Source organism: Aspergillus glaucus, assembly GCF_001890805.1.
Source record: "Aspergillus glaucus CBS 516.65 unplaced genomic scaffold ASPGLscaffold_25, whole genome shotgun sequence".
Classification (NCBI taxonomy): domain Eukaryota; kingdom Fungi; phylum Ascomycota; class Eurotiomycetes; order Eurotiales; family Aspergillaceae; genus Aspergillus; species Aspergillus glaucus.
Genome location: NW_019170477.1, coordinates 119,350 through 145,511, shown reverse-complemented (window position 1 = coordinate 145,511; position 26,162 = coordinate 119,350). Strand labels below are relative to the sequence as shown.

The following is a 26,162-nucleotide window of genomic DNA, read 5'->3' as shown; positions in this document are numbered from 1 at the left end:
GAGAAATCCAAGTGAGATGACCGTCTATATACCATCGTATTCAGCATTCACCCCATACTCAAGGGCTGCCTCGGTTAGACGCGGAATTACCCCAACCTGCTCTTTCAATGGGGCGGTTAGAATTATGGTTATATCATTTATCATTAACCTGAATGGAGGATTGGTTATTGAGTTGATCCAGTAATATATGCAGAGTTGGTCAGAGAGCCAACTGCCGTGCTCGTGTTTTGTGTAGCTTGCGCGGTGGGGTAGAATTTATACATGGAATGTCTCAGCTAGAGAATGTAGTAGAGCATATTACAGTGGACTCGACGGTAAGGTTCGGCAATACTCCAGGTTCATAACGGATACCTTCGGTTTTAAATCATTTGGTCATATCTCATGTCTCATAGCATCCGAGATCGAAGATAGTGCTAGCAATTCCTAAGTTATGCAGCAATCTACACCGGTCCTCCCCGGCCATCTACTCACAGCTCTCTGAGGGATGATAAATAATGCTCATGATCATAGTAGCATTATCCGGCCGATGAGCAAACATGAAAGCGACTCATCCATATGAGTATTGACAATGTACCGGTGACATCTCAGTTGTATGCCCATGCAAGCCTCCATCAAGAATCCATTGTTCATTGTCATCCTTGTCATCCTGCACACGTCGCCATGTCTGTGGCTTTCTCTCTTTACGCGCTTCGGGTTTATCTCCAGAGCTGCCCTTCCAAACAGGCCGTAGCAACCCACCAGCTGCAAGAAGAGGATTACGACTGAACGCCTCCCCTCCAGTTCGTTGCTGACCATCGGAAGCAGCCAGAAACTCTTCCGCTTTCGCTTCTTCCTCTTGTTCCTCTTTTGAGGGCCCAGACTCGGCTGGTGCCTCATGGTAAACCTTCCTCACCCGACCGCCCTTGATATCCAGACTCATGATGGTTTTCTTCTTCTCCCATTTTGGTCGTGCTTTCTCTTCCATCTCACGCAGAACCCGTTGCTGCTTCTTCAAAGCTAGTGCTCGCTGAGCAGGGCTCATCCAGATCGTTGACGCCAAATTGGGTGTCTCGAAATCAGCTGCCTCATCTACGACGCGCGTTCGACGGGCATTCTGTGCTTGGAAGTTCAAGAGTCGGTCTCGATGCGCCTTGGCTGCGTCCAGCTGACTAGAAGAGCCACCAGGTCCAGGTGTAGGTCCTGATCCGCCTTCCCGCTGGACACCTTCATTGTGTACCCGCATCTTCTCCTGTCCCCGTTCTGCTCGTAGTTCATTGATTATGCTTTGTACTTCATCGTTCGACAGTAGTGGTGTACCACAAAACGAGCATGGCTGCAAACCTTCCAATGAACATATTATCTTCCCGCAGTTGAGGCAGTTTGGTGCCGGATCAAACAATGGATGGATCGAGGCATAGCAAGTGCATTTCCTTCGCTCTGTACTCAACGACGGGTTTGTGGAGACCTCCAAAGCAGCAATGGCAGCCGTTAAATCGGAAATATCGTTTGTAGTCAATGAATTCTTAAAAGATCCCGCGGCAGCAGAGCCACCTTGTCGAGAGGAAGAGGGCTTGGCGGACTTGGATTTGACGTTTGGAAGGAGCTCTGAGATCACCGGTCCGGAGGCAGAGGGCGGGACTTTGTTCTTGGGAGCGGGGGACGGGTTACGCGACGAAGCAGCGGATTCACGAGGTGACGGACGTAAGAAAGCTGCTGGCTCAGCGGACAATGACGACGCCGCATCACCACCTGTGTTGTTATTTCGTGAACGTGCCATGGACATGTAATCATCCTCCTGGTCAGCCTTCCTATACCCCCCAGTCACATTTCCATAATTCTCTGGCCTGCGCGGAGGACCGGTGCTGTGTAGCGGTGCCCGTCCTTTTTTACCACCTTTCTTCGTTGCGCCACCTTTATCGTAGTTGTTCCTGCTACCTGCCGCCGGCGTGGATTCCCCGCTTCGTGGTTCTGAAGGTTGTTGAGCTTCTCGGCGCGAGTTGAAGGATGCGATGAATTCGAAAGCTCCGGGGGAATCGCCCAAGAGGTTCTTGAGGTGTTCTGCGCATTCTTCTTTCGAGAGGGTAGCGGAGTACGTGATGATCTCTCCGAGGCTTTCTTCGTCCAGCGGGAGGAGTTGGGCGAGGCGCGGGGTGCCCCATGAGACGAGGTTTGCGGAACTCATGATTGGAGATAGAATAGTAGTATTATAGAATGAATAATCAGGTCATAATCAATTGGTGAACTCGTTTGCTTGTGGATGTCAAGTTTTGGTCTGAGGCGATGGAAGTCGCATTCCAGCTTTGGCAATTTTGCGGGCCGCATGTTGGCCTCAGGACAACACAATTTTGTATGACATCTTATGGACGAGTTTCATTGGGATGATTTTGACTGAATCTCATTAATGTAAATGAAGAAAACTGAATCTAAATCATGCGAGCATCACTGCCAACTATTATACAGGCGTAATTCTATGCAAAAGAGAAAGGTATAACAGAAAAAGCCACAGAACCCATAAAGTCACAAAAGAAATGACGCCTAGAATGCCCCAATAATGTTCGACATGGCATAACTTCAAAAAGGTGTCAGAGCAAGTCCGTGTTGACGCCTGTAATGCCGAGTATTTACGTCAATATCGTTAAAAGATGAAGGAAACCTATGTCCAAAGCTCTGTTGCAGACACCCGCGTGCTGCTGTGAGATGAAAGTCAAAAAAAGAAAAGGAATGTGTGAAAGAAAGAAAAATGAAAGAGGGTAAAGGATTAGTCGTCCCCATTGGCTTCACTCTTGATGTCCGCGTCTCCATTCTCGGCTAGGTCGTCGGGTGTGAGACCGTTCTTCAATTTACTGCTAGCCGCAGGAGGTTTGGAAAGCTTCTTAGGAGCGTTCAGTTTCTTTTTCTTAGTCAGTGTAGTAGAAGGTGTTGCATCATCGTCCGCCAGGGGTCGCTTGGGAGCCGCTGATGTGGGAGTAGGCGTGCTGCCACTGCCAGTATCCCCCGAACCTCTATTGCGAGTAGCGTTCCGACCCGAGTATCCCATGCAGCGATCCATATGTTGTTGTACACGACTCACGACAAAGTAACGAGGACAATTGAGACATTTAGTTGTCGGAAAGCCGGGTGCTTCAAGCGCCGCGTGGCCATCAGCTGGCGGACTCGAGGTTGGTGTGTTGTGCTTATTCTTCTTCTTTGAGTTCACTTTGTCCGTAGCGAAGAGGTTTCCGTGCACGTCATGTCCCGGTTTTCGGATCAGCGGCTGCTGAGAGCAGTACTCTCTATCGGGATCAGACACAGCACGAGCGCCAACACCGGTTACCGGATATAACAGACGAGGCAATCGGCATTCGGGGCAAATGATTTCCTTGGTGGTTTGCATGGGATTCCCCTTGAGATATGTTTTTCCATTATCAAAGACAGCCGCATCGGTCTCCACCCGAACCTCCTTGAGGGACTGTTCCTCAGCGTCAGGACCAGAGGGCTTCACTGAACCAGAGGCTTTTACACCGGCTTCTTCACGATTCTTTGCAGCTTCCTCCTCGGCTTTTTGTCTGGCAATCACTACTGCAGAGCGCATGCGGGCGACCTTCTCATCGCGGTGGACTTTTGCCACAACATCATGGATGATATTGTAGAACGTGTCGTTGAGAATATCATATGACTAGCGCAATTAGTATGTATCTAGGAGATGTGCGAGATCTTGAATACATACCACCTTCGCGATTGTTCCCGATGGATAGGTCTTGCCCATTTCCGTCCCATTTGACTCGGCCATTTTGGAATAGAAATCTTAGATAGAAACCGTTAGTTTCAGTATGGCAAATGGAATGGATACGCAGCAAAAGCGGAGCGTATTCTATCCTTGGGGGCATTGGACCCGTAAGCACTGAGGAGTAGAAGTAGAAGGGCAAAGAAAAAACGGAGACAGCCCGGACTAGAGCGCAAACAGCCATACCGGAGTGTAAAGCGCACTGAACTCGCGACGTCGATTTTCACTAAGAACTTACCCCAGAGACCCTTCCTGAAACAGCAACCACGAATACCTATCGCAGATCTTCCGAAAGCCTTGCGCAACCGAGTTAACCAGTAACTCAGCAATGCGATTCCATATAACCTCTCCACAGATATCGCGACCAATTTATGACCGTAGGGATATGCGCGAACGTCCGTAATAGACAGTGCGTAGTAAAGGAAGCAACATAGGAAAGAGGCGACACCGGAGGAAAAGGAGGGACGATATCCGAACGGGGAACGATGTGACTATCGCGTTTTAAACAACAGGGACACAATCGGAGCTGGCAAGACCCATTTGTTTCAATAGACAACTAGGGCATTCGCAGGAAGACAGGTGCGTGGCTCTTTCGAGTGAATGATCTGTGGCTGGAAAGGGAGAGCGTCAGTGACCTGAGCGGAATGGTAGTAATCAGGCGACTCACAGGATGACCACAAAGAACAGACCCCGTGATCGCGCTATTCAGCAAGTCCAAAATCGCATATATAGATCGGAAGTGTTCCTTCTGGGACGTTTTCTGTCGTCAACCGGACTGGTTGTTACAGCGTTGGTCGGATCCCAACGGCGGCGTCTGGTCTTCGCATTAAAGGCTCCTCCGCCGACCGGCCATCTTATCTTATCGCATCTCCGCGCTTGACGGTTTCTCTTCACGCCGTCGCGTTTCGTTTCAGGAAACGGCGATATTCCCTGTCCTTGGTTGTCCAAGTACCCTATCCAGTTGCTTGCTGCGTTCCAGGATGGCGTATCAACTCTTTTCCAAGGCACATCAGCCGAAGAACAAGACATCCACCGTCCCTCCTGTCCAAAGCCCTTATAATGGCAGATACCGACCACCGATTCACCCTCCACCACCAGTGCCTCCTCCGTCGACAGTTCCAACGTCCAAGCCACCAGGAAGCAGTGGGGATACAGCCGTCGAATCCACCCCGTATCCACATCCAACCCCGTCGGGCTACCCAACTCCCCACCCCCACATTACAATTGAGACGGTCAGCACGGCACATATCCCTTCACTGACCCGAATCACCGGCCTGCTTCTGCCAATCCGCTACCCGAATTCCTTCTATACCGCGACTGTCACGGATCCCGTCATTAGCTCGCTGTCCCGCGTCGCTATCTACCATGACCATCCCGTCGCCGAAGCCCCCACATCGACACCTTCACCGAAGGCCAGTCCGGCTGCTAGTACCGCAAGGAATATCGGGGCTGATAAAGTTATTGGCGGTATAAGATGTCGACTGGAGCGGTTACCTCAAACAACGGCAGAGCTTCTACGTGCCAACCAATCGCATGGGAACTCGATGCAAGAGCCAACGAATCTGTACATCCAGACCCTACATTTGCTTTCGCCATACCGGGGGAATGGTGTCGCGGCATTTTTACTCAACGCATTGCTATTTGCTATGCCACCTGAGCATAGTCTGGCTTCAAGAACGGGAGAGGGTGATGATGTGGGTTACCAGGTGTCGAAATTGGTCAAACACTACAATATCCGCTCCGTCACGGCTCATGTACACGAGGCAAATGACGAGGGGTTAAAATGGTATATGGCCCGGGGATTTCAAGTAGAGGATGGCGTGATAGAGAATTACTACCGCCGACTCAAACCGACAGGTGCCAGAATCGTCAAGCTTGCCTTACAATGGAAAGACGACGAGGAGGATGACGAAGGGATTTCCGGGTTGAGTAATGGAGGCGAGGAGCAGAGTGAAGAAGAAAGTCCCTATGATGGTGACGACGAGGATTGGGAAAAGGTCGAGGCGGAGGACGAAGACGAGAAACAAGATCATGGAGTCCAACCTTTTACGGATTCCAGAATTTTTGATGTTGATGATGGAGGTAGTAGGAAGAGAAAGGCTGAGGAGGAGCCACTGTGATGATATCCTATTCTTTCATTTTTCCTTGTTTTGGCGTTGGTATAGGTCTACGGTTTTGCTCATTAGGATACCCTTTCGCCCTTCCTTTGCTATAAATATTTGATACGCAGCCAGATACATTTTTAATGCATGGGAACAATGGAGAGGGACGATGACAGAATATTCTTAATTGATCAGGTTGTTCAGGCATGAGGATATCTATGACGGCGGAGATATTCCCGTCCAATAAGAGATTCTTTTCCAAGCCAGTGGAATTATCCATAAGACGTCATTGGCTCGGGGGGCTAATACTAGATTCTAGCGTTGGTCACCTGATCTAAGAAATTAATTGATGTCGGTTCTCTTTCTCCCTTTGACATGCTACAACAGACAGCACCCTACATAGTACTCCAAAACATCATCCCAAAGCCAGAGAACAAACAATTTTTGTTGAAATCAGCCGTCTGAGGTAGGTCAAGGTATCAGGATTAATGTTAACTATATTACAGACTCCCAATCAGTTCCAAGAATGCGCCCCTTTTTTTTTTTTTTTTTTTTTTTCCGTACTACTGCTGTCGACAATTATCGGAGAACCGCACGCTATGATTCTTCTCGACCCAACCCCTTCATCAAGTGCGATACAGTAAGCAGTTTATTTCGAGATGCCCCGCCTGCCAAAATCCACCACAGTCCCAACACCATTCTTGCCAGCAAAGAGCACCTGTTGGTCAGCAAGTTAGCAAATTGATTCAGACGAAAGGATTCCGCACATACATCGCATATATTTGCATCCCCCTTCTCTTTCAGTAATGGCGTTGCACCGAGGACAGGGCTTTGCAATCTGCCAAATCGTCCGCTGACTGCGCAAGTCTTCTGTCGTCCAGTTTATTGGTCCAAATTGGTTTATATTAGACCCTGTCGCGTGTTGCCTAGCGTCTGCTCTGTATGCCCTCCATCCGCCTAGTCTACGCAGCCATCTATATCCATTTTGTGAAGCATCATTCTCAGGCGTCTGTTGATCACCTGTGTATACGAAGAGCCGGTCGTACTCTTCGCAGGAGAATCCCTCATGCCATGGGGCACCTCGATGGACAAAACACATCCGTGTACCACACGACCTGCACACGACAATCGGATTTTCACGGCCACCCCCATGCAACTGGCCATTCCCGCAGCCTGGTCGGACACATGTTATGAATTCACCGTCGTCTTCTAACGCCTCTCTTGTTTTCATGTTGTCGTATGCTTGAAATGTTTGTGGATTGGCCCATTGTCGAATCTCATCGTGGGAGAGCCGAGCGCGGCACAGAGGACATGACAGTGGTTCTGACCCGTTTGACGTGAATTGGATATCAAGACATCGCTGTAAGCATACTCTGCACATTCGTACCTCTGGTATGGAACTGTGATTACAGTTTGCTGCCAATGGCGGGTTGGGATAGGAGAGGCGATCCATGACCTGGAAACAAAGGACACATCTCGAGCGCTGTCTTTCGGAGGCCGTACTGTCGAAAAGGGGTCTACGGGTATTTCGTTGGGGGCTTAAAGGCTCCCTGTGAAGCAAGGATAGAACCGTTCCGGCCGTGGCGGCATCGCTCCAAAGGTTTTCGTCTTCGCTAGATTCCTCCCATGGCATGTTACATCTGAACATTGATAAAGTATTTCCATCAATAGAGCGTCTGCCCCTAGTGCTTGACAGAGGGCTAATCGCTTGATGGCGTTGCGAATATGATGGCCCTGAGGACGGGGTTTCGGGCTCCCAGCTGCTGATCGAGACCGAGTCACTCATATTTTCTTCGAGAAACTCTGTGAAAATTTAGTTGCGCTCGAGGCTGGGATACGTCTGTGTTTCCTACCGGAGTATGGATAAAGAACAGAAAGGGAAGGGAAGAAACAATTATCCCAGTTATTGGACTTGCCGAAAGAGACTGCCGCTTCGCCAATAGGAATGCAGAGACTTGTAACACCTTCACGAAAATCTCACGAATGATGGGCAATATAAGAATTTTCTCTGAGAAAAGAAGCACCAAGGTGAGAGGAACAATAAGAGCGACAGGGAGAGCGACAAAAATGCATCAGAGTCGATGAAACTCGGCCAGACCCGACACAAAGGGAGGTGAGTCTCCTAAGGACGGGATTTGCAGACCTGCAACATATGACACTCGTACCGGCTATACGACAGGCTGGCTGTGAAATCCGCAGTTGCTAAAAGAAGACATTCGTCCGTGGGGTTATAGATGTACAGGATTCGACCCAATGTCAAAGGGGACAAAATTGGCAACTACCGGTTATTATGACATGTGGTCGTTCCCCACCAGCAACATTAACACTGTTGTCCGAATCGAGGCGCATCTCTGACAATGAGGGGTTGTGCTTATCGTCTATCCCATACGGCAGGCTTGGTGCGCGATGATTATGGTCGTTTTGCATGATCGCGAATTCTAATAAGCTGAACCCCGCACGCATATACCCCTCGATAATTATCGATTTCTGGAAATTTTTGATGCATGCTTTGCACTACGATCATAGTGGAAATCCCGGCATCACAGCCATCGGCGGACCCTTTTCTTAGGGCGAGGCGAAGCGATGATCCTTCGCGAGGCGGCCAACACAACCATTTAGTCACCTGGTTGCTTTTGATATGATACCAGTCTGAATTGCCTGTCTGACTTTATTTAACTTTACCTTCTTCGACATTTGTCCTTTTATCTTTCTTTCTTTCTTTTTTTGACCCTCTATTCCTGGGGCTCTTTGTATGTCTATGTCCGGACATCCGGGTTGCTCTACACGGATACCTATGGGGAATATGGATACTCCATGATTTTGTATACTGCAGTACTCCGTACTCCGTATAAGGAAAATGAGATGTTAGATACTGTGATAGACTCACGGAGAATTCAACAAATCGAGCCAACAGCACATTAGGATCTTCACAAGCAATCATTTCGTGCTCCGGCACTACGGCGAACTCCGTATATATCAAGTACAGGGACTTCGGGAGTATGGCACCGGGGATATCGAGACGGAAGCACGGAATCGAGTAATGATCGGGGCTGAATCAAACTAACAGGGTCCGAGACGTGCCGTTCAGTAATACTCCGTAGAAAGCTTCAACATCCAAGACCCACACCGCCTTTGATAGGAAAATATTCTGCCGCTTCAACGAGCATCTTTTCCGTAAAATGATATTCCTCTCATCGCCATTTCATAAAAAGCTCATTTAAACTCGCAGAACGTCTCGTTTCTAGTCAATTTCTTCTAGTCAAAATGGCTCAAACAGCGGCCACCACAGCCCCCCAACAACCGACCCCACCATCGCTCTCTCTGCCCCCATCGCAATTCGCCCGACTCCAGCCCCATGCTTACCTTCTCGCCCACCTCTCTCCCCCCGCGTCTAGCAACCAGCCCTCGATCCGGGCCAATGGACGTTCGCCGTTACAGTTCCGGGTGACTTCGGCCAATGCGGGTTCTCTGACGCATACGAATGGTAGCGCGGTTGTGCGGGTTGGCGATACGGCGGCGGTTTGCGGCGTGAGGGCGGAGATTTTGCACACGGATGATATCGCTTCGTGGAGTGTGTCGAGGCCGGCGGCTCCGGAGAGTAATAACAAGCGACGCAAGTTGGCCGATACGAACCAGAAGCCTAGCCAGGAGACCGCGGATGATGGAACACGGAACAACGAGGAGGATGGCTCTGAAGATGACCAGGAGGATGAGTCTTACATTCAAGACTTCAACCTGCTCGTGCCCAATCTCTCGCTGAGTACCGGTTGCGCACCGGGTTTCCTCCCCGGCGCACCTCCATCCGCTCTGGCACAGGGATTGTCGCATCAGATCCTATCTCTGCTGCACAGCTCACGCTTGGTCCGGGAAGATGACCTGCGAATCTGGTACCAGCCGCCTGATTTGGGGGCGGAGGATTTAGAGCGCCACAACGAGAGCGAGCAGATGGACGTTGACGCGGCTCACGACGATCAACAGACGAAGAACCGCGAGATCAAAGCCTTCTGGGTCCTCTACATCGATATCATGATCATTTCTCTCGCCGGTAATCCGTTCGACGCTGCTTGGGCAGCGGTTGTGGCCGCGTTGCGTGATACGAAGCTACCCCGGGCTTGGTGGGACGAGGATAATGAGATGGTGCTGTGCTCTGAGGCTGTGTCGGAGGCTAAGAAGCTTTCTCTGCGTGGTATGCCAGTCGCGAGCTCGTTTGCGGTGTTTGAGGCCGATGCTGCAGCTGGGTGGAGAGCGGTTGTTATTCCGGATGCTGAGGAGGAGGAAAAGATCGATGAGGCTAAGCGGAAGGGGCTTCAGCGGAGGTGGATTCTGGCGGACCCGGATGGGTATGAGGAGGGGTTGAGCCAGGAGCGGGTTAGTGTTGTTGTTGATAAGAAGCGGGATGGGAAGGTGCTTATTGTGAGGATGGAGAAAAATGGGGGCTGGGCTGTTGGGGCTAAGGAGTTGAAACAGGTGGTTGATGTCTCTGCGCAGAGATGGGATGAGGTGAAGCGGATTCTTGAGCAATGTTGAGTGGTTTATATGGTTTACATGTGTGGATGATTAGACAAAAGTAATGATACCATTTTACTTCATTCGGTTTATTATACAATACACATATCTGCGTTGTTCTAATGTCATGAAGGGAGATTGCATTTTAACTCATTACGAATGTTCATCCATCTTTTCGACTTCTATCTTTAGGCCAACAAACTCGCTGCTGCATTCGCACTTGCATCTGCCGTCCTAGGGCTTCGTCGTAGTCTCTTTGCCGGTGGTTCATTGTCTTGCTCGGGGGTAACAGTAGGAACCTTTACGGGCTTGTCCTGATCCTCGTTCCCCGAATGTTCTGACGATGAGCTATTGGCCTTGGTCTTGGACTCGTGTTTGGACTTTCGGGGAAGTGAAATGGAAAACGAGACCAGATTCAAGTCACGGCTTTTATCCTTCTTTTTCTTGCCATCTTTCTTGGTCAAGCCACGTCCTCGTGCTTTAGCACTCTCGGAGCCCTCATCGTCGCGTTTATCCTCCTTTTTCTCCTTTCCGTCGGATTTTTCGGGCGTTTCAAGCTTCAGTGCACTGGCGTCGCCGGACAGAAGTCGAAGGAAGACGCTCTTGGTGTTCTTCTCTTTATTCGGATCCTTTTGCTCCTTGTCATCTCCGGTCTTCTCTTTCTTGCCTTCTTTCTCATCATCTTCTTCTTCCTCCTCTTCTGCATCAGAAAACTCCCACATATCGCTGATCTCTCGTCTGAAGAAGGCAGTTCCCCATAGGGAGATTAGGACACCCGGGACCAAGTACAAGAGTGCTGGTTGGGCATGTTTGGAGTACTGCATGGCGAGAAGAGTCGTGACCATTCCGGCAATGTAGCCAATAATGCTGGCCTTGAAATATGTTTTTGGGAAAGCCCGAGCATCGTTATACGGAGGTTCTAGCTCTGGTCCCTTTGGCTTGACTGTTCCTGTCCAGAACCGCTCTCCCCAGCCTCCAGTCGCAGTTTGGTATTGGGGCTTGACAAGAGCTTCGCCTTTGCCTTCTGCTTGCGCTTTTTGCAAGCCCTTTCGTTTGTAATAGAGGTAAAGGTCGAAGCGCAGTGCCAATCCTAGCATCATGCCAGGGATGACAATATCACCCAATCCCAACATTGCCAGAGAAGTCGTGTCGGGGGCTTCGCTAGGAGCAGGAGGACGAGGGAATAGAAGCTTGATCGGAATGTCCAGCTTTGTCGCAACGGTTACCATCAACGGGGTGAAGAAGACGAAGTAGATGTCATAGAAGAACAAAGACCCCAGAATGAGCGAACCCGTCCAGAACGTTGACGGTGACATGAACTGCAGGGCACCGTAGCAGAAGCTGAAACCCAGAAAGTTGGTCAACCACCAAGGCTTCGTCACGAAAGCAAAATAGCCAACTGCACAAAGTCCCACGATAGCACTGAGAAGATCCGACAAGCCCAACCGACCCTTTGCGTCAAATAGACCACGCACATGAGCACGAATCTTAACCCGTTGGTATGCGAGATCACGATAGAACCAAAGCGTTGCTAGTATAAAGCTGGGTAATGGAATGCTTCCAAGGATGCCCGGTAGGGGAGACTTTCGAACTTCAACGGTCTCTGAGCCGTCACCAACTGTGAAGATGCGCTCAGACTGGTTGGCTTTCCAGGTATTCCCACCGTAGCGATACTGTCTGGGAAAGATGAACGAGCGGAACACTGTGAGACTATCCTTGAGGAACGCAACGGCGAAGAACAGCCCCATTTGGGAGAAGTAGAAGCTCAAGATCTTGTTCAGAATAGCCGGGTCTCCCAGCCACTTGATCACCAAATACAAACCACCCAGTGTCAAGCCAGCAGTCAACGGGAACATCAAGGCATCTGATGGTTGGAGGCCTTCCATCTTCGGCATTGATCCCTGTCCTTCCTCTTCATCTTCGTCGTCCGTTTCGCGCCCGCCTTTCTTTCCTTTTTTCTTGGGAGGCTTCGCAGCAGATGAGGGTCTCGATAGTGATGCGTGGGCGCCAATATATATCGGAAAGAGGGCAGAAACGAGGAGATGTCCGTATGTGGGCAGGAAGGGCTTGAGGACGGTAAACTGGTAGATGACTTGCCCCAGTAACTCCGCGACGGGGCTCACTTCGTCGGCCATGTCGACTCCGATTGCCTCGTGGGGCGTTGGTTATGAAAGCGCTTATTGATTCGAAGAAATTCGGTTTTTTTTTGGATTCAATATGTGCGAAAAGTCTGCAGGTTTTGCGTCACTTTGTGTCTGTTGTAAGGAAGCTCGTCAGGCAAAACATAGCTAGATGCCAAGACCGATTCTCTCCCCGCCGCCTTGTCGGAGTCTGGACAACGCGGTCTGTCGCAACCACCAACAAGACTACGCTACTCTCCTTGCAGGATCTATTCATTATGGCGACCGATGTGGCTTTTGATACGAGCATGGTAACGCCTTCTGGTTGGGCTTGTGTTGGAATCGAATACTAACAAGCTGCAGGGCTCGTTTACGGTAGAACTTTACAACGAGCATGCGCCCAAGGTCAGCAAGCTGTCTACCCCTTAAATCCGTATTGCGCTAACATTGGGTTCTTTAATAGACATGTAGGAACTTTGCGACGCTCGCGCAGAGAGGCTACTACAACGACGTCATTTTCCACCGCATTATCCCCAACTTCATGGTCCAAACCGGCGATCCTACCGGCACCGGCAGGGGAGGAAGCTCGATCTACGGCGAGAAATTCGAAGACGAGATTCAACAAGGCTTAAAGCATACCGGGGCCGGAATCTTGAGTATGGCGAACAGTGGACCCAACACCAACGGCAGTCAGTTCTTTGTCACTCTTGCGCCGACACCTTGGTTGGACGGAAAACATACGATCTTCGGCCGGGTGAAGAGTGGAATGAGGGTGATCCAGCGCATGGGGCTCGTCCAGACGAATGCCGAAGACAGGCCGGATGATGAGGTCAAGATAATTCGGGCCAGGGTTGTGGAAGGAGAGGAATGAAAACGGCATCAGACCACATTTCCCGAGACATTTGGAACGGCGTTGAGGTGTCTGGAATCTTTGCAGTGCCGTGCTAGATACCCATTGTGATTACAAGCGAAGAGGCTTTGTTCCAGCCTAGGTTCGCAGCGCATCATCCATACCAGCCGCAAGCAGAGAGCTTCGCTTCGAGGACAGAGGAACGCATCTACATAAATCCAGGCCAGGACCCGGCGCATGCTTTGCTACGAGGATTCAATATACTTGGCAGAGCAAAAACTGCCGCTCCAAGCACATAGAAAATAGCATAGTTGGAATGTATCACTACAAAACGAACTGCTTCTATCAGGTGTTTCCAATCCAGAGCAGCAGATACAGAGTGACTAATCCGATCTACCACTCCCATAGAACAAGACCAGTGAAGGCTTGTAGAAAAGCGCGAAACTGCAATGCTAAAAGGTAGCATGCAGAGCACCGGGAGTGGTTGGTAAGAAGAAACTCCGATTTGTCGTGGGAGAAATTTTTTTCAAGTGGTTTGCGATATCAGTCTAACCGTATCTGGTATGGTGTGGTTGTCACCGTACAATTGCTGGCACTGACGACCAACACAATTATAACTACAGAGGAATTCTTAAAGTCAGTATATTACAGTAGTATCAAAGCTACTATATCACACATTCTTTAAAACAGTCAAAAGCTGCTCTTCTAGGGCACCAGTTCAATGAATTGCGGGCTCAACAGCCGAAGCCAAGTCACGTGCCACACCGCCGCGGGGCCGTATTTCTGCCAAAGCTGTTGGCTTTTTGTGTTTTTCTTCCACAAAAAAACTTCGTGCAGATGATCTTCCATGCACCGATGGGCAGGAAGTCCTGTTCGAATGCTTGCCACCCAACGTGATGAAAGTTGGGCTGCATCATAGCTAGAACATTGGCACTTACTTTTTTTTTTTTTTGGTGACAGCTTTGTCTGCATTACCAACAGTGTTACCGGGATGGAGTCACTGGCAGAAACGCCATGGGATGTGACCATCTCTGGAACCGGCCTGGGCCAATCGTTGTTTGCGCTGTGAGTTGACCCGGAAATATCTCCCTTGTCGTGCTGCGTCACTAACTGTACATCAGGGCTCTTTCCAGGTCAGATAAGAAGGTTCTTCATATTGACAAATGCCCATACTATGGAGGTTCCGAGGCTGCCTTCAGCCTCCAGGAAGCTCAGGAATGGGCCGATAATGTGAATAAACGTATGTTTTGATTCTCTTTCTCTTCAAGAGATCACAAAGAACAATTGGCTGACTGGTGTCAATAAGCTAGAGCCCGGGCAATCCCCTTTTGAAGATGCAGAAGTGCACTCTCCCTCGGATTCTCGACTGTCATCCTCACGGGCGTATACCCTCTCCTTATCATCACATCTGATCTACTCTCGCTCGCGACTATTGCCAACCTTGTTGTCTTCCAGGGTCTACCGACAACTGGAATTTCAGGCCGTCGGGAGCTGGTGGATTTTTAGGCCATCTGAAGCGAATTCCGACTTGTACCGTGTCCCAAGCAGTCGTGAAGATATCTTTGCGGATGACTTTATCTCTGCCAAGTCGAAACGGACCTTGATGAAGTTCCTTCGTCACATCGGCAAACCTCCACAGGAAACTGAAGGTCAACCCGAGGAAGAGGACTTGTCAGTGCCATTTTCGGAGTATCTGAGTTCCAAATTCCAGGTGCCAGCGGAGCTCCATGACCCTTTGCTCTCGCTCTCCCTGTCTCAGGCGTCCGCCCAGCAGACGTCGGCCGAGTACGCGGTACCCCGCATCAAAAGGCATTTGGCGTCGATTGGTGTATTCGGTCCTGGTTTCGGGAGTCTGTTGGCCAAGTGGGGAGGTGGCTCTGAGCTCGCTCAAGTCGGATGCCGAGCTCTTGCAGTCGGAGGTGGCGTGTATGTTTTGAATGCAGGCATCGAGTCAATTACGAATTCCTCGAATTCCGACAATGGAGATGATGCGCGCATGCAGATCAAGCTCTCCAACGGCGAGTCAATCCGGACCAAGTTTGTGGTCGGTTCCCACTGGGATTTTCCGGGGCAAGCGGGAAATGATCAGCCGTCTTGTGAAAAAGCAGCTCGATCCATTTCCGTCGTCTCGTCATCTCTCAAAAGCTTGTTTCCCATAACGGCAGAAGGAGGCCCACTTCCTGCTGGTGCCGTTGTAGTCTTTCCGGGAAGCTGTCTGGGTCAGGCAGAGGATTCTCCGCCGGTCTATCTTTTGATCCACTCGAGCGAAACTGGGGAATGCCCTACTGGACAAAGTAAGTTACCTACGAAGCTCCCCACCCTAATTGCTCATATGATGAATATCTTTATATCAAAACTTATCTACATTGTCTGTAATAACTTTGATGAAAATTATAATCTGATCATGAGCCATCTCTTCGAGATATTCACTTCGAATTGATTTCAGTTCAGCTAGCTAACTTGCTTTTTCAGGTGTTGTCTATGGTAGTGTTCGTCTTTCTGGACCTCAAGGGTACAGTCTTCTCGCGACAGCTGTCCAGAAGCTCCTCGAGTCAGTGAGTGACGCAGAAGCCAAAATACTGTGGTCTCTGCGGTACACGCAACTTGGACGGGCCGGCGACGTGATTGACGCCGCCCAAGCTCTCAAGTCAAGCTCCCCTTCCGACAGTATGATTTGCTTCCCGCCGCTAAGCCTCGATCACGCGTTTGATGATGCGTTGCTCGACATGGTCAAGGAGGCGTGGAAGATCGTCCAGGGAGAGGAAGCGATTGACGAAGAGTTTATGAAGTTTGAAGATCGCGAGGGCGTTGAAGACGAGTAGACTCGTAGTTCATAATCATATTTTTATTCTCAACTGTTCTTTGTATAGAAATTCTCGTACCTGCAAGGAAACATCGGGTGCCTTGCATAAAAATTGATGCATCCAAACGACATCCCACAGGAATATTCCGCCGCTGACTACGGAGTACTATTTATGGCATGACGACATGTTTCCCTTTATAGTCTGTCATTGTGCGTCTTGTTTCGCCACTGCAGCGGGACTGCGCCGCGGTGTCCACGTAAGATGTCATTTTTGCGAAAGGACTGAGCGCTTATTTACAGGAACGCAGTATTGGAGTAATTTGCATACGGGTTGTAATATCAAAGTACCCAGGTACTTGTATCGCGAAGATCCGAGTTATTGCATTCAATCGAAGTAGAGGATGATAGGCTCAGGCAGCAGAATATAAATCCGTTATTTGGGCGAGACGCCGCTGAAACTATATAAGCATCGTACGTGGCCATCTACACGCGAAGAATGAAGGATGAAGCTTCTATATGGTGGAATGAATGCGGGAAGGTTAGTCTGATTCGGACATTAAACGGTCCTGCGTCTCAGTTCTCGTTAAATGCGTCATGTCATTCTCCGGTGGTCCGCTAGTATGTCGGATATAGGCACAGAAACACTATCAATTAGCGAGCATAACGTCCAGCACAATGCAATAGTCAGCCTGCCTACAGAGTACAGTTCGAATCTCCTCCGGGATGTCCGAATGTCCGAATGTACTCCGGAATATAGGTTAACGGAAGAAGTGGATATGTTTTAGATCTAAGTACGATGACAACTACATCTATCATTCTGAAACAGCCCACAGATTAGATCTATTGAAATACCGATGACGTAGGGCTATTGATCCAATTTATATCAAACATTGGCATGTTATACAGAGCACAAATGCTTCATACTGCATGAACATGTAAGGCTTGCTGTAGGAGCTTTGGCCAGTGTGGGCTGGTTGTGTTTGGATACATGTGCTCCGTAGCTTAATCTCCGGTGTTTGTGTTTGCATCTATACTTATACGGAGTATTCTGTGTGTTTCATATGTAGTCCACCGGTAGGGTCAATGTACAGAGTAGATGTATGTTTTATGCGGGGACCCCACAGTGCTTGTTGGATATGGTGAGACCTTTTATGGGGCTGGATAGGGTACACTAGATCTGTTTGCTTGTAATCTGAGACATTTCCACTATGCCTAGAAATGCAAGTGTATACTTGAGGAGGATCGTCCAATAAATGACGATACATCTAAACTTGGTTTTGATAAGATGTGGTGTGTCTGATTGTTGTGATGGATTCGTTTGTGAGTACGTAGTCGAGTGGCAGTGGCTGATCGTGCAGTTGAGTTTAACCTCGATTCCGGGATTTCTCAGAGAGTGGAGTCACTTGTTACGAAAACTATTCTGTATATCCAGAATGTGAAGCCTTGTAGTCCGGTCTTTTCTGAGGCTCGAAGCTGTGCTGACACTACAGCATACGAACACACCTCAGTCTATGAACGTTTCCGCATTAGGAAAAAGCGGATTCGGCGGACGGACCATATCAATCAGCCCAAGTGGATTGACCAGGGCTGATGCGTAAGTCTGTCCTGACCACCGTACAGTAATCGTACACACAAGTACAAAAGCCTCGTATTCGACCCTTACGGTCAGGGTCTAGATCGGCAAAGTTCTGGAAGTCGGAAGCCGCCAGAGATTTGCCCGATTGGGAGAGAACGGACAGACCCTGGCTGAACCTATACCGGATTCAGCGCAATGAATGCAGATCAGGGGTATACATACGTACACTGCTGTGTGCAGTGTACTTGTAATCTGTGTACGCAGTACACTGACAGCTAGCCAAGAACCGGATTCGAGCTTAATCGGTTGTGTTGTTTGATAAGCCATTAACCTCGGACCAACAGGGTAGGGGTCGCGAATTTTCCGCCAACGTAAGTAGCGGCTGCTCTGACCTTGAGGTATTGTATGTATTGTATGTATTGTATGTATTGTGAATGCCAAGGCACCAGGATAAATAAGGATCTATGCTGTGTGGGTTGTTATTGGGCTGATTGGATGTGCCGTGCTGTTGGAACAGTTCTTGTTCTGTTGCACAGCATTTGACGCGTAGCCCTGGTAAATGTCATGTTTGAGGTTTATTTGCTGCTTTGCCTACACATACAATAGAGATGGATATACCGAGTAATCCATACCCAACTGGATCTATTATTACCTGTAGTACTCTAGTACTCTACTTTTTATCTATCCTACCTTGTACTCCAACGTACTCCGTACAGAATACTGTGCTCCCAATCCTCCGCAGTGCTGATAACGTGTGCAGAGGACACGCGGCCCGTGGAACCCTCGCGGGAAAGGCGGTCTGTGAGTGGTGGAGTGGACGGGCGGTAGCGCCGATCTCAGGGGTCTTTTTTATTGCTTTTTCTTCGCTTTACCAGTACCGCTCATTACCGATTGTTACATAGTACAACAACGACAACAAAGGGTTGCATTGAATTGTACTCCAGAGGTTGCAGTACCGGATAGGGAGGACAAGCACGGAAGATAGTAGTAGGTAGTATATAGAAGGCTCTCGGAAATACAAAACTACCTATAGGACGCAGCGGAAATATAAAAGTAGACTGTTCATAGTATGGGGAAGACATCCGAAATAGGAATGACGAGAGGCCAGGTGGCCACTGAATGTTCCAGGAATCTGGAAGCAACGCGGAAACCAAACTGGAGGCTGGAGAAATAGTTCACAGGGACCAACTGTCATTTCCGAATTCCCTCTTGTTAGTGTGGTGCCCTATGATAGTAGGGTTGGATAGGGTGGTTGGTACCGGGATCAGCAAGTGTATCTGAATCGAACATCAATCCGAGGATAGAGTAGGATAATCATCCAGACCACTGCACTCCGGAATAGTACTCTATCCAGCATTCATCCAGAGTACTCCGTACATACTACTCACCCGAAGTGGCCAGAGGCAAACGGCGATATAGATAGACACGCCACCACCAGATGCCAGATTTGTATTACGCTTCACACGGGGATAAGGGTCTTGCGTATACCCAAGGTAATTTACACTTGCAAATTACGCTTGGTATTACCATCAAGAACATCTCTACTATGTACAAGTACACCGTACAGACATTGAATATTCTACTAGAGCTGATAATAACAATATGCTTGTTGAGATGGATTCAATGAGACGAATTCATAAATCTCTATTTTTACTGCTTATCACTATCACCGTAGCGATTCCAAAGCGGCCACTGTTGCGGCCGATGCTACAGTGTGGTACCGTAATTACACGGCCCCAGCGCAACCCGTGGTCCATTATTCGGCATTCCCACTTGGGATCGTTTCTGCTTCTCTTCTCATTTTGTTCTCCTGTTCCTGTTTTCTTCTTCTTCTTCTTCTTCTTCTCTTATTCTCCCTTCTTCACTTCATCCTCCTCTTCTTTTTTTTCACTTTCCCTCGGGCTCAGCTCTCAAGCCATTTCGTCTCCTCGCTCATCCCTCTCCTCCCCTCCGTCTGTTTCTTCGTCATTAGCCCTGGGCTCCTAGTTCCAGTTGTGACCTTTTTTTGATCGGTTCTGTCTGGTCCAGGACCTGCGACACGGTCCGAGCACTTTTTTTTTTACCAGTCTCTCGTTGACGCTCCCTCGAATCGGCGAATTCTAATATTCTGAATTTTGCCCATCCATTCTTTCATATAAACGACTGCCTCTCCCGACAAACATCCGTTCGTTTCGGTGACGGCTGTGCGACTACGACAGCTGGTCTTGATGTGTTATTGATTCTATCCAACGACCTATAATATCTTGATTTATTTTCTTTTTTACGTTGAAAAGTTCCCTACTCTTAATTCATCCGCCAAAATGCCGATGTTGCGACTGAAAACCATCTTCCCCTTCGTGGCCCTCTTCTCTATTGGGTTCTTCTTTTGGGCCATGGAGCGGTTTGATCGCGCTGCCTTCATTCGATTCAAGCACCCCGTGGATCGCGTGTCAACACCACCTCCTACCGCGCCTCAGATTCAATTGCAACAGTCTGAAACTCCACCCCCCTCTTCCTCGTCCTCGTCCTCGTCCAAGACCTGCGAGTTCGAACCCGCTGGTCCCCCGCCGATGCCCTTCACCGAATGGCTTGAGCGCAAGAACTACACCCGCATGTACTTCCGTCCTCAGCATGTGAACGCCAGGACCGAGTTCCGCTCCCTGGAGAGCATCGATCAGCCAGTCATGCCGCCCATGTCTGTCTTGGAACGTGGTACTATCGTTGCGCAAGAAAACGAGAACCCTTCGCTGCCTTGCCCGTCGGTGATCGATGTCGATGTGGCTGCTGATGACACCATGGATGAGACTTCGAAGATGCTCTTTGGTTTGGCCACCACGGCTGACCGTCTGGACCGTCTCCTTCCTTCTCTGCTCTACTCCTACGGTGGTACCAAGGCTGGTCTGGTCGTTCTCGTTCCCGAGAGCGACGATGACATTCCCAAGCAGGAGACCTACTTCCGCAACCGTGGCTTGGACGTGCGCTTGATCCAGTCTCCCCTGGACTTCACTGCTCGTTACTTTGGTATGGTCGAGGCATTTGCCAACATCATCCGCACGGAGCGTCCTCAGGTCCAGTGGCTTGGTTTCATGGACGATGACACCTTCTTCCTGTCTCTCCCCACCATTGCCGAAGAATTGAAGCTCTTTGATGTGAACAAGAAGCACTACATCGGTACGCTCTCCGAGGCCAGCTGGCAGGTTGACACCTTCGGTCACATTGCTTTCGGTGGTGCCGGTGCCTTCGTCTCGAAGCCGCTGCTGGATGTTCTCGAGACCTACTACGACGAGTGCCAGTCCTGGGGTGAGCAACCCGGTGACCAGAAGCTCGGTCAGTGCATTCAACGCTTCGGAGAAACTCCCCTTACTCTCTGGCCCTCTTTATTCCAGATGGACATGAAGGGCGAAGTCGACGGTGTGTACGAGTCTGGTCGCAAGATTGAATCTATGCACCACTGGAACAGCTGGTACACCAAGGACGTGGTCAAGATGGTCACCGTTTCGGCTGCTGCTGGTCGCAAGTCGGTCCTCCGTCGCTGGGTCTTTGACCAGGAAGAATACATCAACGAGGCTACCGGTGGCTCGATTCGCCAGTTCTGGGTCATGACCAACGGTTACTCTCTTGTGAAGTACACCTACGATGAATACACTCCCGACGATGCGATCAACTTTGACCACACCGAGAAGACGTGGGAAGAAGACTCTCGTGGTTACGAATCTCGTCTTGGTCCTCTCCGTCCTAAGGACCAGGAGGGTATCACCAAAGATCGGTGGTTACTTAAGGAAGCGTTTGTTGTCGGAGACAACGTGCACCAGTGGTATGTGCGTGAGGAGGATGAAGGCCACAGCGTAATTGAAGTTGTCTGGCTCGGCCCCAAGGGCGGCGGCGGTGGTGGTGTTGGTGTTGGTGGATATCTCAAGGCTCCTTAAGTATAACAGCTTGACGAATTAGAAAAGGGCTCTGATACTGAGGCTGGTCCTTGGACATATGTGAAAGCTTTCCTTCCTTTCTTTTTTACTTCTTTCTTGCACATGATTTCTTTCCTTTTTCTTCTACTGTTACTTCTTTATACTCTTCTTACGTTTTCCTCTCCAACATTCTCTTATGAATTCCAACCGTCGATTAACACCACCACCGGACTTGAGAGAGGTGAAAGCAGAGATATTACAGACACTGGTGCATGGGTGTGGTTCTGTCTTTTCCGAGAACTGATTTGCTTGGCATGCAACTTCTTGATTGTTGATTTAATTCGGCGTTGCATTGGCGGAGTCCGAAATGGCGCAGTTGATGATCTGAAACAGGTGTGGTTTTATATTGTCATTCACGTCGCACTTTGCTTGAATTGAGTATCATGATCGATCCTCCACTTCTCGACTCATTACTTTTTCTTCCTGTTCTTTGGCTTTTGCTTGTTGCTTTGACGAGGCCCATTTCTATGTATGCATTTGTAAAAATAGACGCGTCGGACCAGGATGGTCTCTTTCTACATTCTCTTCTATTTCTTCTTCTTCTTTTTTTTTTTTTTTTTGTCTGGAGATTAGCGTTGAGATTTTATGCAGAATATTACGATCAAGTCTAGAATCAGTGGTTCTACAGTATCATGAAGTACTACAAGCTGAACTCAGGAGTTGCCACGGAGTAGAGAACCCGGTTCAACGAAGATTACCGAATCGAGATCCTTCGAAGTGCTTCCACGCCGGGCTAGACTTCCCTGTTCAAGTGGCTAGTCCCATACCGCCTTCCAATTCCTTCGACTCCTACATAGAACTAGTATTCCTATTCTGTCGTGACGTTCTATGGAGGTTGCCTCATTGGGAGGATAGCCTCATGATGATGATGATTCCATTCCCATCTGTTTGTCATGTGCCACTACTCCGGCCAATCAGGGAGAGTGTTTATCCCCGCAGCTGAATGCGGTATTGTATTATGTTTGTATGTATGCTTGCCAGTATGCCATACAGAGTATGTATTGTTCTACAAGTACATTGTACACCGTCAAGAGAGTACAAATGAACAATAAAATATCAAGACAGTTTGCTATAGAAACTCGTAATGAGTACTTGTACAGAGTACTCTGTGCACTACTACTATGTATAGAGGTAGATCATGACCCGTACAATACGGTACACGCGTAACGCCCCGCCCGTGACGACACGTGACACACGTGACACACCGCCTTCCCAAGGCAAGAGCCACCATGCCCTCTTCGAACTCCTCCCGTTTTTTCCCTCTTTTTTCTCGTTCTGAACCCAAACCCTGCGAAGCAAAACGCGTTACTCGATTTGGTCATTTCCTCCAAAGCATCATTCCTCTTTGGGCACTTCCTGTTTCGTCTATTAACCACTGTGCTTGTTCGATACTATCAACTGATATACCCTTTTTACCTCTTTCCTCCCCTTTAAACCTCTCTCTTTTTTTTTTTTTTTTCCCCTCTCTTTCGTTTTCGGTTACTCGCTATCATGGCCGACATCACTGCCGTCGGTGAGGAGAACCCTTCTCCTACTCAGGATGAGCTGCAGCAGGCCGCGGCCGGTAACGGCGCTCCTGATAACCGCACTCCTAAGCGTCGCATGAGCGACGATGAAGAGGATGAGGAGAAGCAGGGTCGCGAGCGCAGAAAGATTGAGATCAAGTTCATTCAGGATAAGTCGCGTCGCCACATCACCTTCTCCAAGCGGAAGGCGGGTATTATGAAGAAAGTATGTTGTCTACCATCGCGTTTCTTTTTATTTCTTTGTCTACTATTCTTTTGATTGGGTTTAATTGATGCTAATTTTCCTAGGCATATGAATTGTCCGTCCTCACAGGCACTCAGGTGCTGTTGCTGGTCGTGTCCGAGACCGGCCTGGTCTATACCTTCACCACCCCTAAGCTCCAACCATTGGTCACCAAGGCGGAGGGCAAGAACCTGATTCAGGTGAGTACTTTTCCCTTGCGTATCAATTCGCTGTGTCCTGACTTGTATTCATTATCCAGGCTTGCCTCAACGCCCCCGACCCTACCACCAGCGAGAATGGCGTCGATGCCCCCGAGGTCCCAGCAGAGACCCCCGAGGACGTCAACCACACCAACGTCAATGCTGCCGCGGCCCAACAGACCAACATCCCTCGTCCTACCGGAATGCATCCCGGCTACATGACGAACGAACAACAGCAGCAAATGGCCTACTACCAGAACCACCTCCAGCAGCAACAGCAGGCTGGTGGGCAGTACCCCGGCATGTCTGTCGGTGGTCGCATGCCTACGCAGCACCAGCCTACCGCATAATCTTATCTACTCTTATCTACGCTCCCACGCACCTCCTCTTTCTGTTTTCCCTGCATATGGTCTTGTTTTTAGTAGCTGAGGAGTCCAGAGTTCAGTTGTTTTTGCCTTCTTTCAGCATCTACCCTTTATTTACACCCCCCTCTCATTATCTTCTCTCCCCCTTGACATTTGATACCCGACAATCCTGTTGTTCAACCCATCATCGCATGAAAACGGGTCCTATAAATATAATGCATCTCCCCTGTTTACTTTTCGACCGCGAACGAAAACATGCAAAACCGAGGAACAGCATGGACAATTGTCTCTTCCTGTAACCTCGTTAAGGCGTCGATGAATCTGGCGCTTACATACTCTGCTTTGGGACATGTAATGCCTCTTGACCGTTCATTGAAAGCGACACAAAAAAGACGAGAGAAAAAAAAGAAAGAAAAAAGAAAAAAGAAAGAAAGAAAGAAAGTCAATCCACTGCAACTCTGCATGATCAGGTTCAATGACTGGATCTGGACTCCGAGGTTGATTTGGTCTATCTGCTATTCTGTTCTTCACATCTCCTAGTCATCTAGACGACTGGTGGAGGTGGCGGTGTTTCTGGTGCATTTCTTGTTTCTCTGGCGAAATGGTTTCTATTTATTTATCTCTCCTATTTTAAAACTGCCGTCTCCTTTCGTCTTGACTTTCAGGCTGCTTGTTCTTTTCTGCTATTTACCTCAATTTGACATGCTGCGCTGTGTTATGCCCTGGTCTGTCTTATTCTACCATCAGTCAATGGAATATGGTAGATAGGATATACTGATCAAGAGGGCTACCAAGGAATGGTCTTTTTTTTGATTGGGTTTAGTAGTTAGTGGTGTTATTTGAATGAACTGGATTTTAGTATTCATTTGGTCATGTTAGTATCCGTAGGTCCGTTCATCTAGTCTTGGATGTCTTCGTCTTCGGTACACATCTAGTAAGAGTACGCTACTGGCACCCAATACTATTGCCTATTCTTCTATGTCGAGCCTGATGACCAAATGTCTAATGCCTCTTTCTTGACGACAGAGTAAGCCACACACTGCACCGAGGGAGTCGTACTTTGTAAAGTATACTCTGATAATCTTTAACCATGTATGGAATTACTCCGTACGGAGCTTCGAAGTTCAATGCCATCATGTCTGACAATTCAGAACGACAGTCAGCAATTGGCTTCACCTTGGTGGGCTGCTTCGTTCCCTTTGCGATACGTTTGCGACATCATTCGTGGGAATAAGGGGCGTCTTGTAAACGTATCAAGAAACCTATGTATGCGGATATACCCATCTGAGGCGTGATATGGCCATCGGTCATTTCTGTTGACTTCCGTCTGTGCGGTGAATTTGGCATTCTGACAACGGGTAGCGCATCCATGTCATGCATTTAGCATGTTGACAAAGGATAGCCAAAGTTCGTGGTCATCGTAAGTGGCTTGGCCTTTGTGCTTGTCTGTTACCAACTGCTTCGCTCATTGTAATTTGGCCAGTACACCTCGTCGAAGTAGGTAGTTATGCGCGACAGCATGTTGCGCAGTTTCAGGAAGTCAACTGGGCTCTTGGTATGCATGTCCACATCGTTGACATTCTGGATGAACTTGGGCCGATTTAGCATAGCGCCAAGGCGCTGGGAACTTATAATTCAGCCACCCCGCACTCCCCATGGACATGAGCCCTAACACTGGCACCTGTGCGTTGTCAAAATCCGCTCCCGTGTGCGCCATTGTGCTGAAACTGTAGATGATAGTCTGCATTAGTATCAATGACCAAGAAAAAACAGTTTGTGAAGGAGAGGACTACACTGGTTTCAAGCAATTAGATCTTGTGCTTCAAGGTCTGGGCCAGAGGACTTCGCTTTGTGAAGTAGGCAGTGAAAAACATGTGCAGCTGGAGGTTTGCGTCCACGATAGCTGCCTTGTCGTTGTTTAACTTCTAGACTGAAAAGCATTGGGGTCTTTCAGAGGCGGTGGTCTGTTGTGAGGCCGAGGCTGAAGTGGTCCTGCTAAGCGGACATTGCGTTTACCACGCTAAGCGAATGGTCATTTCGGAGCTGCAACACGACTGTGCAGTCCACACTTTTGTTGAGTGGCTTTTCTAGTCAGCGGTGGGAAACGATTACTCTATCGACGCGATTCTTGTCCTGGTGGACTGGATTGAACCCCTCGGTATGGTTTCAGGATTCCTAAGGTTTCGCATGGGGTTGGTTGTTTTG

The 26,162-nt window shown here is 49.0% G+C and overlaps 10 protein-coding genes across 10 annotated transcripts; 6 read left to right on the top strand and 4 right to left on the bottom strand.

The window, feature by feature from the left end:
• Nucleotides 1-358: 358 nt before the first annotated feature.
• ASPGLDRAFT_51761 (C2HC5-type zinc finger protein) lies at nt 359-2,238 on the bottom strand. The gene has a single exon (XM_022547600.1). It carries the CDS (start codon nt 2,159-2,161, stop codon nt 548-550), a length of 1,614 nt encoding a protein of 537 aa, XP_022396880.1. The 5' UTR covers nt 2,162-2,238; the 3' UTR covers nt 359-547.
• A 499-nt stretch (nt 2,239-2,737) lies between these two features.
• Nucleotides 2,738-3,748, bottom strand: ASPGLDRAFT_39186 (uncharacterized protein; the record flags this gene model as incomplete). The annotated part of the gene is made up of 2 exons (XM_022545037.1): nt 2,738-3,634; nt 3,686-3,748. The coding sequence occupies 2 exons, from the start codon at nt 3,746-3,748 to the stop codon at nt 2,738-2,740; spliced, it is 960 nt and encodes a 319-aa protein (XP_022396879.1).
• A 766-nt stretch (nt 3,749-4,514) lies between these two features.
• ASPGLDRAFT_51757 (GNAT family N-acetyltransferase) lies at nt 4,515-6,108 on the top strand. Its single transcript, XM_022547599.1, has one exon. The coding sequence runs from the start codon at nt 4,723-4,725 to the stop codon at nt 5,860-5,862; it is 1,140 nt and encodes a 379-aa protein (XP_022396878.1). The 5' UTR covers nt 4,515-4,722; the 3' UTR covers nt 5,863-6,108.
• Nucleotides 6,109-6,506: 398 nt separating this feature from the next.
• On the bottom strand, nt 6,507-7,786 carry ASPGLDRAFT_51755 (BRcat and Rcat domain-containing protein). The gene has a single exon (XM_022547598.1). The coding sequence runs from the start codon at nt 7,628-7,630 to the stop codon at nt 6,578-6,580; it is 1,053 nt and encodes a 350-aa protein (XP_022396877.1). The 5' UTR covers nt 7,631-7,786; the 3' UTR covers nt 6,507-6,577.
• Nucleotides 7,787-9,108: 1,322 nt separating this feature from the next.
• On the top strand, nt 9,109-10,371 carry ASPGLDRAFT_135231 (3' exoribonuclease family protein; the record flags this gene model as incomplete). The annotated part of the gene is made up of 1 exon (XM_022541358.1): nt 9,109-10,371. One exon carries the CDS (start codon nt 9,109-9,111, stop codon nt 10,369-10,371), a length of 1,263 nt encoding a protein of 420 aa, XP_022396876.1.
• A 167-nt stretch (nt 10,372-10,538) lies between these two features.
• Nucleotides 10,539-13,350, bottom strand: ASPGLDRAFT_69551 (aspartic endopeptidase; the record flags this gene model as incomplete). Its single annotated transcript, XM_022549384.1, has 2 exons — nt 10,539-12,472; nt 13,110-13,350. 2 exons carry the CDS (start codon nt 13,348-13,350, stop codon nt 10,539-10,541), a joined length of 2,175 nt encoding a protein of 724 aa, XP_022396875.1.
• Nucleotides 13,351-14,258: 908 nt separating this feature from the next.
• On the top strand, nt 14,259-16,306 carry ASPGLDRAFT_51749 (putative Rab geranylgeranyl transferase escort protein). Its single transcript, XM_022547597.1, has 4 exons — nt 14,259-14,385; nt 14,442-14,560; nt 14,631-15,614; nt 15,793-16,306. The coding sequence occupies exons 1-4, from the start codon at nt 14,312-14,314 to the stop codon at nt 16,140-16,142; spliced, it is 1,527 nt and encodes a 508-aa protein (XP_022396874.1). The 5' UTR covers nt 14,259-14,311; the 3' UTR covers nt 16,143-16,306.
• A 3,548-nt stretch (nt 16,307-19,854) lies between these two features.
• gfsA (glycosyltransferase family 31 protein) lies at nt 19,855-21,845 on the top strand. The gene is made up of 2 exons (XM_022550439.1): nt 19,855-21,783; nt 21,844-21,845. Exon 1 carries the CDS (start codon nt 20,000-20,002, stop codon nt 21,602-21,604), a length of 1,605 nt encoding a protein of 534 aa, XP_022396873.1. The 5' UTR covers nt 19,855-19,999; the 3' UTR covers nt 21,605-21,783; nt 21,844-21,845.
• On the top strand, nt 21,513-22,065 carry ASPGLDRAFT_880686 (uncharacterized protein). The gene has a single exon (XM_022550440.1). It carries the CDS (start codon nt 21,707-21,709, stop codon nt 22,019-22,021), a length of 315 nt encoding a protein of 104 aa, XP_022396872.1. The 5' UTR covers nt 21,513-21,706; the 3' UTR covers nt 22,022-22,065.
• Nucleotides 22,066-23,134: 1,069 nt separating this feature from the next.
• ASPGLDRAFT_135418 (uncharacterized protein) lies at nt 23,135-23,942 on the top strand (the record flags this gene model as incomplete). Its single annotated transcript, XM_022541377.1, has 3 exons — nt 23,135-23,374; nt 23,458-23,592; nt 23,652-23,942. The coding sequence occupies 3 exons, from the start codon at nt 23,135-23,137 to the stop codon at nt 23,940-23,942; spliced, it is 666 nt and encodes a 221-aa protein (XP_022396871.1).
• Nucleotides 23,943-26,162: the final 2,220 nt, after the last annotated feature.

Coding starts and splice junctions, on each gene's coding strand:
- ASPGLDRAFT_51761 (XM_022547600.1), bottom strand. CDS start 2,161: ATGAGTTCCGCAAACCTCGTCTCATGGGGCACCCCGCGCCTCGCCCAA.
- ASPGLDRAFT_51757 (XM_022547599.1), top strand. CDS start 4,723: ATGGCGTATCAACTCTTTTCCAAGGCACATCAGCCGAAGAACAAGACA.
- ASPGLDRAFT_51755 (XM_022547598.1), bottom strand. CDS start 7,630: ATGAGTGACTCGGTCTCGATCAGCAGCTGGGAGCCCGAAACCCCGTCC.
- ASPGLDRAFT_51749 (XM_022547597.1), top strand. CDS start 14,312: ATGGAGTCACTGGCAGAAACGCCATGGGATGTGACCATCTCTGGAACC. Junction 14,386..14,441: donor GGCCAATCGTTGTTTGCGCT/GTGAGTTGACCC, acceptor ACTGTACATCAG/GGCTCTTTCCAGGTCAGATA. Junction 15,615..15,792: donor GGAATGCCCTACTGGACAAA/GTAAGTTACCTA, acceptor TTGCTTTTTCAG/GTGTTGTCTATGGTAGTGTT.
- gfsA (XM_022550439.1), top strand. CDS start 20,000: ATGCCGATGTTGCGACTGAAAACCATCTTCCCCTTCGTGGCCCTCTTC.
- ASPGLDRAFT_880686 (XM_022550440.1), top strand. CDS start 21,707: ATGATTTCTTTCCTTTTTCTTCTACTGTTACTTCTTTATACTCTTCTT.